The sequence below is a fragment of the Photinus pyralis genome, unplaced genomic scaffold (genome assembly GCF_008802855.1).
Source record: "Photinus pyralis isolate 1611_PpyrPB1 unplaced genomic scaffold, Ppyr1.3 Ppyr1.4_LG2, whole genome shotgun sequence".
NCBI lineage: Eukaryota > Metazoa > Arthropoda > Insecta > Coleoptera > Lampyridae > Photinus > Photinus pyralis.
Window position 1 is genome coordinate 32,562,954 of NW_022170403.1, and position 10,949 is coordinate 32,573,902.

At 37.3% G+C, this 10,949-nt stretch overlaps 2 protein-coding genes across 3 annotated transcripts; one reads left to right on the forward strand and one right to left on the reverse strand.

Annotated features, from left to right (window-relative positions):
* Positions 1-42: 42 nt before the first annotated feature.
* On the forward strand, positions 43-9,018 carry LOC116163670. 2 transcript variants are annotated; one of them, XR_004143787.1, is made up of 3 exons: positions 43-504; positions 1,322-3,510; positions 3,562-9,018. XR_004143787.1 is itself a non-coding variant. In XM_031477729.1 (2 exons), the coding sequence occupies exons 1-2, from the start codon at positions 73-75 to the stop codon at positions 2,135-2,137; spliced, it is 1,248 nt and encodes a 415-aa protein (XP_031333589.1). In that variant the 5' UTR covers positions 43-72; the 3' UTR covers positions 2,138-9,018. The 2 variants fall into 2 exon arrangements, 1 of the variants encoding a protein (XP_031333589.1); XM_031477729.1 differs by having other exon boundaries at positions 1,322-9,018.
* LOC116163671 lies at positions 500-2,628 on the reverse strand. Its single transcript, XM_031477730.1, has 3 exons — positions 2,343-2,628; positions 2,188-2,285; positions 500-1,197 (listed from the first exon to the last, which is right to left on the reverse strand). Exons 1-3 carry the CDS (start codon positions 2,587-2,589, stop codon positions 604-606), a joined length of 939 nt encoding a protein of 312 aa, XP_031333590.1. The 5' UTR covers positions 2,590-2,628; the 3' UTR covers positions 500-603.
* Positions 9,019-10,949: the final 1,931 nt, after the last annotated feature.

Consider the following 10,949-nt stretch of genomic DNA (forward strand, 5'->3'; position numbering starts at 1 on the left):
TCTGGTTTGTGTGTGTGCTTGGCTATGTTTGCTAGGGTTCCCAATTGAACGGGTGAATATTTTTGAGTGACCATGGATGATGATGTGCAAATCTCTGCAGCAGCTTTTATTATTCTTTGCGACGCTATAAAGAAAAAGCAACGCAAGAGAAGACGCTATTGGATGACGAATTTATTTAAAAGTCGCAATATTTATAGTGGCAGCAACCTGTTGAACGATTTATCATTGTCACGCACTGGACAGTTCAAAAATTTTTGCCGTATATCTTGTGAAGATTTTGAATATCTGATACATCTAATTGGGCATAAAATAGCGAAGCAAGAAACTACATTCAGACAACCCATTCCTGTTAAAGAGAGACTGGCAGTTACTCTACGATTCCTGGCAACTGGGGATTCATACACAAGTTTGATGTACCTGTTCAAAATTTCTAAACAGAGCATATCTACCATAGTGACTGAAGTGTGCCAAGCTTTGTGTGACGCATTGAAAGACTACGTAAAGGTAAGAAATATTGCATTTATTCGTAGTGTTATCCATAAAAGGTGTGTGTGTGTGTGCATCACAACAAAATTTGTAAACGAGAATATTTGTAATCACTGCTTAAGGCGCGAATGTATTGTAATAATGTTGTACAGCACCCCATGAATCCTGAGATTGTGAGTTTGGACTTGGTTGAGGGGTGTCTTGGGAAAATGGATCCTGATACTGTTCATTGAATAAAAGGTGATCGGCGGCCCCAATATTTCCGGAACTATGTGAAGAGGAAGGTGTAGATGCCGAGGATCTTGTATTGGATCCACTACCATTATCGTATCTTCCAATTACAGCGTCAAATATAACGTTATTAATCTTGTGTATTGTAACAGCTCGGGTGCGTTCATCCATTTTTTGTAGCTGTGTTGTTATGTATTGACCAAAAGTATGACACTCGTCTTTTGGAGTGGTTGAGACCTTCTTAAGCAGATCGTATGCAGCAGACACTTTAGGATCTTCTTGTACACATTTTCGTTTCGGAAGTATTTTCTTGGGAGATACAAAAATTTTACGTTTTGCTGTTGGGATTTGAGGACTTGTCCCAACGGAAACTACACTACCCGATTCGATTTCATCATTTGCTACAACTGATTGAGGTTCTCTGTCTACACATTGCGATTCTGAATTGTTGAAAGTTTCATCAGTAGTGCTTTCTTCGTCCTAGAAAAATATTTTATTAAATGGCGTGTGTAGAATAGTATAGGTAGTGCAATTTTTATGGATTTCACTGCTTGTGTACTCATAGACCATAGTACTGAATTTACAGTGTATTTCACATTTTCAGATGCCATCTACTATAGAAGAGTGGACACAAACTTCCAAAATTTTCGAAGACGTGTGGCATTTCCCTCATTGCCTAGCGGCGTTAGATGGGAAACATATTATGTTACAAGCACCCATACAGAGTGGAAGCGAATATTACAACTATAAATCATTTCACAGTATAGTACTACTTGCTTTGGTAGATGGTCAATACAATTTTCTTTTTTGTGACGTTGGTGGTCAGGGTCGCATTTCGGATGGGGGAATTTTTAAAAATAGTTTATTATGGAGAAAAATCGAAAAGAGAGAACTTCCCATTCCGGAACCACGGATTCTTCCTGGCCGACAGAAACGGATTCCTTATGTGTTTGTTGCTGACGATGCTTTTGCCTTGCATGACAACATTATGAAGCCTTATTCAGGTTTACATGACAAAGGTACACCAGAAAGAATTTTCAATTATCGCTTGTCACGAGCACGAAGAATTGTCGAAAACGCGTTTGGCATATTGTCCGCTGTTTTTAGGGTTTTGAGAAAACCACTATTACTGGAGCCTGAGAAGGCACGGCTTGTTGTTTTAACCACTCTTTACTTGCATAATTTTTTAAGAAGCGGAAACTCAAATCAAATATATACTCCGCCTGGAACATTTGATAGCGAAGAGGATGGTTTATTAATAGAAGGAACATGGCGACGTGACGGTAATCCTGAAAATTCATTCTTGCCTATCAGAAGACTACCGCGAAAATCTCCTCTAAATGCACAACAAATTCGGAACGAACTAGCGGAGTATTTTTCGTCGAATGGTGCTGTATCATTTCAAGATAAATATGCTTAGGTAAATGCTACTATGTAAGTAGGCTGGAAATAAATATAATCTGAACTTACCGTTTCTGTATTTATTGAGCCCTTTACACTGTCCTTATCCCACAAAAATTTAAAGGCTTCGAAAGCAAACCATTTGCTTATATATATTTCGTTTCTACCTGCATATGTATACACAATTAGCTAAAATGGACATCAAAAGAAAATCAAAATACTACCTTTCCCCGTGCCTGTAGAATTCTTCATTTTGGCCTTTTCTCTTCTCATCGATGACAGCAACGATGCTACTTTCGCCTTTATTACTTCAACGTCGCTTTCCATTTCTGTTGCTATGTTCTTCCAAGCATCATGTTTTTTATTTCGTAAATGGTAATTACTGTTTTTCACGTCCCACAATTCTGATTTTGTTTCATACATGTTAATTAATTGCAGTGTTTTCTCCCGACTCCATTCAATTTCACTCATTGTGTTGCAGGAATGCGCACAACTACGTCCAAACTTCACTTAACTTTAAACGCGCGCTTAGCCGAATTTCTTTGATGTACCGACACTTGCCCGAACAAATTCGTGCATGCACGCAGTGGCGCGTTCGTGCGCATATACCCGTCCACATTACATGTTGCTGCAACGCTCGCAAACGTTTTGCGCAGTTCGGCGCGCGTAATCTGGACGCAGCTTTAGAGTTAGGTACCTACTTAGGTACGTAAACAAGTTGTTGAGGACCAACATTAAGTTTCTATAGGTAGATGACTAATATCTTGTTTTTTTTGGACTTTACTTAATCCTATTGTAAAATTAAAGGGTATAGGTACCAAGTGTAGGTATAGATCTTCTTTCCCCCGATTGCAGTTTGTTTCATTATCGCGCCCGTTATGAAAATCCGCATAAACGTAGTAAAAATTCAAATGAAAATCGATTAAAATCAGCACAAAGGTGTAAAATTACCTAAAAATTAACATGCATCTTAAAATATGCAAGTTTATACTGTAAATGCAAAAAATATTAAAATATGCAAGATATGCAAAAATAAATTGGGTTTAATCGCTTCAAAATGTTGCAAATCGAAAATGTACAAAATCTGGTACGAGTACAACCAAAAATACACGATATGCATTTTGCATATATTCACAGCTTTAGTAATAATACTGCATACATTTTTCGAAAGCTTTGAAACATTATTATGAATTGTAGTTTTAAAATGTTTTTTCGGTTGTAATACTACACAAACCGCATTGCAATTTACAACAAACTATAACGTGCAAGCTGTGAAGGCAGAGCACTATAATATTTTACCATGTGCGAAACACACACGCCGCTGATCGGCGAGCTAGCTCTGTTAGCCAAAAATGTAACAGCGTAGAGAGATGTTCTTACTCAGGGTAGTAGGTAAGTGAATTACAAGATTGTGATCACCACTGCTCATAGAAAATGTTCCAGTCAAATCCCAGCCACCTATACTTACTTTCGTGCTTCGATATTGAAATTTTCCGGGCGCCACCCACTCCTAGGTATTTTGTCTGCATTTACTGGAATTAGGAAGAGTAATTGCAGCATGTAAAGAGTCAACAAATTGACCCACAAGACAAATGAGTATTTATTAGTTGAAAGTATGCCAAATAAAAATAAAATCTCGTCATGAACTGAGAAAACACACAAAACATTCTAAAATAAATTAAATCCCCTGAAACCCTGTGACACCTTGTACCACGTTGCAATAACAATTACAAACAAATGAAAATTAAAAGTTGACTATGAGATACCAATAATTTGCAGCCTGAGGTGTTGAATATTAATTTGGTAACGAGCTCTTTACCTTACAGAATGATTACCTTGCAACAGTAATTCTAAATTGAAAGTTTAAAATGGTCCTAAAGTTCAAGCATACTAATTATGAGTCATTTTTCCACTTACATATGTGGGTCAGATACATAAGTACATAAATTTAAGTTTTGAGACAATAAGAAAAATAATAATAATACAAAAGGTACGTCACCGCTCCTGATAATGCGTGTCGTAAGTTCTGCAGGTTGTTCCCGGTGGTATCGGCAAATCTTCACATGTATCAAAGTTTGGTGTTCCGGTTAAATTTCCTCCTACGCTGTACCTTTGGCTGCCCTTAAGATGATAACAATTTACTGGATGTGAACAGCACTGATCGGCAGTATAACGTTTAGGTCTCCGGATTCTGATGGAATTAACCCAAAGGTATAGGGTAGATGCACCGGTTGTGGGCACTTTAAGAAAATTTTTAACTTTATTTATCTTAAATTCATCTATTGAGAGAATTTTGTACATTCAAACGGCAGACATAACACCAATAGATATTTTTGTCTAAAAAATGAATGCATATATTGAAGTATATTGATCAAATAATGTCATATTTAATAAAATATCGGAAAAGAACAGTTTTGCTAGTTGTGGCCACCTATTCACTAGTTGTGGCCAGAGACCGCACCGGTTGTGGCCATCATGTAGAAATACAAAACAAATACCTAGGTACTAAATAAGTGCAATAATGAACAAGGTGTACTTATTTATTAAAAATTAAATTAAAAAAATATTCTTAGGCAAATTTTAAAACATAAACTTTAGAACAAAAAAAAATATATACTTAGAGAGTTACATAAAAATTATGATAAAGAATCCATTTCAGGAACAGCACATATCCCTCTGGTATTTATTGGTTTAGGTTCATTGATTTTCAAAACTAAATCTTGCTCCTTGTACCACAAGAGATCTGGTGAATCAGGCCATTTCCAATGTTTAACACCACTTCTTTTCATCGCACAACAATAACATTCATTGTTTTCTTTGTTTAAAATCTTTGCTGGATATAGTTCACCTTCATATTTGACAATCACATAGCTTCCTACATCTAAGGTAATCACATTATTTTCTTCTTCACAAGTCTTTTGTTCTATCACAGTATTTGCATTAGAATCTTTGGTCTGTTTCTGTTCACTTTTGTCTTCAATACTCTCCTTGGTTTCTTTTATAAGTTCACCATCTTTGGCATCATTTCCATCTAAAATTGTTTTTACTTCTGTCGTACTACACTCTAAAAGTTTTTTATTGTTTTCATTGCCTCTTTGATTATTAGGCACTTTCTTCTTTTTTTTTAGATTTCTTCTTTTGTTCATTGCGTCAGTCTTACTCTTTCTTTTTGCAGCCTTCTCGGCAGCTAAATTTTCTTTAGATTTTTCTTTTGCTTCAAAAATTTCAATCCATTTATCCGAGGTGACCACTGAAGGAAGGGGGATCCTATTTCTTTTTGAATTTCCTGGAGAATCATCGGGCCATGTTTTTAAATCTTGAAGAACACCACTAACTGTCCGTTTTTTAAAGAGCTTTACATCTTTATCCGAGTCTTTATCATTGTTGGATGTCTTCATAGAATTATCACTTTTTTCTGATGCTGTTTGTATAACAATATTCTGTAATATATTGATTTTTTTAAGTTCTCAATCCTTTTTCAATACATCAGTTTTGCATTTTTCCATCCTTTTCTAATACGTGGCCACAACTGGTTTTCATCCCCCAATTGTGGCCACCAAAAGACCACAACTGGCGCAGAAGGCATGTTTGATGCTCCAGTTGTGACCACCATTAATTTAACCATTTGTAGGTTAAATATCTAACCAAAAGTCTTGAAATAACGTGGGAAAGTCCTTTGTAAATCTAATATCAGCTACCTCGTATGTCAATACTTATATTTGTACACAGAATGAAACATTTACTTACCACGAGTTCCTTAACAAAACGTCTAAGCAATGCACAACACACCCGTTTCACGTGAGAAAATAGACTGGCTAGACCATATTATAACTGACAAATCGAATCAAATGCGCAGGCGTCATCCAGAATACAATAAACATTCAAACTTCATTTAATTCTATTGGTTAATTTGAACGGGGCCGTTAATATTTAAGATACATTTCGCGGTTGGCCACAATTGGTGCCATGGCCACAACAGGAGCATCTACCCTATCGAGGATGGTGAAATTGATACGTGAACTGATATTCGGATGTGGGGGTGTTACGTGAACTCTAAAAAGCAATCTCCTAATCCGAGAGAGTAACACAAATCAAAACAAAACTGGATACATCCCAACGATCATTCGAATCGGCTCATATGGTCGGTACGTGTTCCCCTACAATAACTTACGAATTTGAATGGCTTAATTCCTTATCAAAATTCCTTTGCGGATGAAATTTCCCTGACAAATAACAACAAGTGGTCGGTTCAATATAATTAGTCGATTGAGTAAAGATGCTTTCGCCAATTATAACATCAAGACGACAACGGGAAACTAAAATAAGCACACAAACTCGGGAAGTTTTCGCGACCGCTTCTCTATGCAAGTGATTTAAGACGCCTCTTCTTTCGGAGATTTTTCCAAGTGAAGCTACGGATTATTATCTTTGACGAATAGTAGAGCCGTATTTGATACATGACCATATAAGGTAATTTCTAATGATGAACACCAATCAAAACAATAAAATGTCCTCTAACGACAATAAACTAATTACATCGGAGAGGGACAAACGCAGAAATGCAAAAGTAACTAGAAATTGGTCGCATTCAACGACTCGAGATAATTTAGAAAAAATATACAGGTGGAAATTGAAGTATATACGAAAAATGTTATCCTCAATTTAAAACTGTTACAAAACATTAAGCTATTGAGCAAATTCGGAACAACGGAATTAACTATACTCGTATTATTAAACGGCACAGTTCACTAAAACGGTTGCTGTCCTCCGATCCGAGTGAAACAATTAACGGTTCTATAAGTGTATCCATTAGACCGTCCGATCTACACACGATTGTCCATCAAAATTTTGATAAATTTTAATCAATAATGCTTAAAAGATAGCCGCATTCAGCTCTTTATGGTAATCAGCGGTTTTCTTTCCTTCAAAAAGGAGCAGTCCATCATCTACGAGACCGTTTTCGGATCCTACATGTAAAATAATTACACGATTTTCCTTTCCGGAAGATTCGATCGGAGTATTCCAACGACTGGCACTCGCGAAACATCAACCGAAATTGCTGTCTGTGTCGCAGCCGCTGCTGGTAGTCTCTGACCGAATCGTCAGAGATCGGGAAGAGAGTTCGCCAAACATTATCCTCATTATCTGGCGAATTCGATGTTCGTTCGGGCCGCTGTTGGATCGTGGGTAGATTAACTCGGGGATGTCATCGAAGAATGCCGCCTAGTAACATAGAGCTGCCAGGGGCGACACTCCAAAAACATTCTTCTTTACGTCATCGAACCAGCGCAGCGGCTCACGAGTTGCCGGAACTTTTCCCTCGGCTCGGTCCCTACAACACTCCTGAAGAACCCTTCAGTCTATTGTTGAAATTCCATATTTGATTCGCGACTTCGTCCACGTGGGCGAGGGTATTTTTGGGATTTATTTGATTATTTCTGTGAAATTTGATTAATTTCTTGGAATTTGGACTTAATTCATTAAAAATTGATGTGATTTTGAGCTTTATTGGCATTTGATTTAATTGATGACGTCATCAATTAAATTGATTACTGTTTAATTAATTTAATCTGCGGGTCGATTAATTTAATTGGCTGTTTGGTGTCTGGGAATTTCCGTTGATTAATTTGATTCGCGGCTTAATTAATTTAATTCGCGGTTTTGATTAATTCGCCGAATAATAAAAATAATTACACGTATGTAATGAGTAATTACCCTTTATTCTACAACAAAATTGCGGATGGCGGGAAATTCAAAAATAAGAAGTGCAATTTAAAAATATTGTATGACGTCATACACCTGCACTATCTCTCTCTTACTCATTGCGTCTATCTTTTCTCACCTCGCTATTCTTAAATAGAAATTAGAAATGAGCAAAACAAGTTCTAATTATATTTATTATCAAATGTGCAGCATGTAGAAATAAATGAAAAAAAACATTACAAGCACACTCGAAAATTACAATTTAAAATATACAATACAAACCCGTTTCCGCACCACCCAGGAGGTAGAGTTAATGGCGCGTTTTTTTTTATCGTGGTTTCCCCAGGAGGCCTAGTCCACGGACGTATTTACAACTTAAAACTAAATAATTACACGAACTATTTACACTACACTATGGAGAAAAACAATTAAAAAATATTGTTATATGGGTCGTACAGCGCACTAACATCTCGTTCACCACGGTGGAACACTCATTTATCGTTAAACGGGCGGAAGCACACACTGGTTCAAAGTTGGTCATTGGAACAGTTAAACGCATTTGCCGTATGTCAGCAATAAAACGCCTTTGCGCCTCTTTCAATGCTCGCAGGGAGCTTTTGAGCCGTTTCGGAAGAGCTGCGAACGGCACTTTTTCGCGGAGTAGCCTTTTCGAAGCGATGCTCTGCAGGGTATCGATTTCGCTCGGCTGAAAAGGGAGAGCTCCAGACTCCATGGACGTCAATTGTAGAAAAATATGATCTACGTAAACAGAAATCTTGTGGTTTGAGTGGTGAATTGTAGGATGAGATGTTTCAATGCTGCATAACTTGGTACCAATTGTTAATTCTACATAAAACAATAAATACTGTAACCGTTAATTTTCTATATTTTCTCCAGTCAATAGGTTGTGATGTACCCAAGTCGACAAATCTGGAGAATGAGAGGTAACATTGGATAACGCTAAACACACACGCCGCCGAAGTCTCTTACATAAAGTGCACAAAATAAACATCATTAATTAGCCAGACCTCCTCCAATCTAGCAGGTATCTAAGATCCTGGATACGGTAACCTTAGACTAAAGTTGTCGTTCGAGATACATGCCGCTAAGTATCTTTATCACTCCGGCATATACCTCTGCAAGGGCGAAACGGTTAATTACACTCAAAAAAGGCTGATTCGTACACAAAGAATTGAAGTCGCTAATCAATCCAAATGGGTTCAAAACAAACAAATGAAAATTGATAACTGGCCACTCTTCAACAAATCAAAATAGGAAACACTTTTACATTGAAAGCAAATTACACCAAATTCAAGAATCACTTTACCCTGCATTACAAATAGCTGAAGGCAACATAATCTACAATATAAATCAATTACCACTAAGTACATTATCTTTCTGTTCTATGGAGGACCACCCTGACTGATCACCCAAAGCAAAGTAAAAGACAAAAATGAACCTGTGTGAACTCTAAAAAGCTAACTCGGCAAAAACTAAATCTATCCACCATTTCCTCTCTATACAGACTACTATTATTATAATTGCTGACATCGAAGAATGAATACATTGTTGAATAATAAACCTATTGTTTTTCATGGGAACGCTATTCAATTGTGGCTCGGTATCTGGCAACGGTAGCTTGAACTACGGTCTCAATATACGGTAACGGAACTTCTTGTTTGAAATTTGAAAGCAGACATCTCAAGGTTTAATTTACATTCAATTCGGGCCCCACGGTGGGCGCCAAATTTGTCACCGCTCCGCATCCGTTGGACACGCTGAAAGAAAAACAAAACGAACACAAAGAAAGATCTGGACAAAACGTAGCCTGGTCACAGCGGTGATCAACAGATCTGTTGCCGGCCGCTCGTTGGTGTAGGTCGAGGTCAAACTAAAAGAGTGTAAAAATCCCAGGCGCCAGAAGCTGTATATCAGATAACAAACAGATCGTAGATGGTTCTGCTTCCGCTTCCAAAGCAGACGAAACTGGCTGAAGTCAGACTCAGGAACACTAAATACAAAGGAAAAAAAAGTAGGAGAGATAAAGAAGGTGCAAATATTTATTTATTTAGTACAGTAAATAAAGTTCTGGGGTAGTGATAACATTGGTGGTTTTGTATTTCACGGGACAAAAAAATTAGGTGGTGCGGGAATTATACACACACAAAATTATACCTGACGGCAACAAGAATAATAAAACAAGGTTTAGTGCCAGTTGACATATACCGGTCAATGTTATTGATTGCAAAGTTAAGGGTTGCAGGTTGCCGTGGAAAGATCTTTCGTCCGAGACTTGCAATTATAGTGCTGCAAACAGACAACAGTTATTCAGTTAGAGGTAACTCTTGTTTTGGTCTTACAAAATTTAAAATAGTTAAAATGAAGGTCACCGTGAAGCGGTAGTTGTATTGCACCGACAGTTTTTACTTGAACTACACAAGTAACTGTCAAATATTAGTTTTACACAAATTATAATTAATTAAACATGGTATGTGTGAGGTGAATGATTAAAAGATGAATGCGTAACTGAGGAAGAGAGATTACAGGTAGATAAGATAAGAGGAAAAGATAAGAAGGAGTAAGAGAAGAGGAGCAAGTAACGTCAGGGGTAGTTTTGGGAGAGGTTGCTGACCTGTTGAGGTTTTAGTTGCCGATGGTTGTATATGAAGATGTGTAACTTAACACGAATGATGCCGGGTTTATTATTCGTCCTCAACTACTAACTTTTTTTGTTAAAGGTGTTGTTATAGGTAGAGTTAATGGCGCGTTTTTTAACGTGGTGTCCCTAGGAGGTCTGATCCTCATACGTCGTAAGGCAAAATAAATACAATTTACTCCTCCCGCTCAAGTGAGTAGAACCCGTCAGGGATTTCAATCTCCGAATTCGCGTCTTCCATCATCGTCATAACCTCAGTCCGCCGGTCAAAGATGTCGGTCATCTACGTCGGAGTACCACTTGTCTGTTCTAACTACGTAGATTCTGTTAAATGACTGTAGCAAACAGTACTACCATAACTTATACCCAAATTGTATGGGTTTGCCAGATTTGATTTATGCATTCTATAATTCACCATACTTTCTTCACATGAAATATTTTGTTCTGGGATGAAGTTTTTAACAATTATTGT

What these genes read in the sequence shown, in the direction of transcription:
- LOC116163670 (XM_031477729.1), top strand. Translation starts at nt 73, where the DNA reads ATGGATGATGATGTGCAAATCTCTGCAGCAGCTTTTATTATTCTTTGC. An exon ending in CATTGAAAGACTACGTAAAG is followed by an intron (nt 505 to 1,321) that starts GTAAGAAATATT and finishes TCACATTTTCAG; the next exon opens with ATGCCATCTACTATAGAAGA.
- LOC116163671 (XM_031477730.1), bottom strand. Translation starts at nt 2,589, where the DNA reads ATGAGTGAAATTGAATGGAGTCGGGAGAAAACACTGCAATTAATTAAC. An exon ending in TTCTACAGGCACGGGGAAAG is followed by an intron (nt 2,286 to 2,342) that starts GTAGTATTTTGA and finishes ATACATATGCAG; the next exon opens with GTAGAAACGAAATATATATA. An exon ending in GCTCAATAAATACAGAAACG is followed by an intron (nt 1,198 to 2,187) that starts GTAAGTTCAGAT and finishes ATATTTTTCTAG; the next exon opens with GACGAAGAAAGCACTACTGA.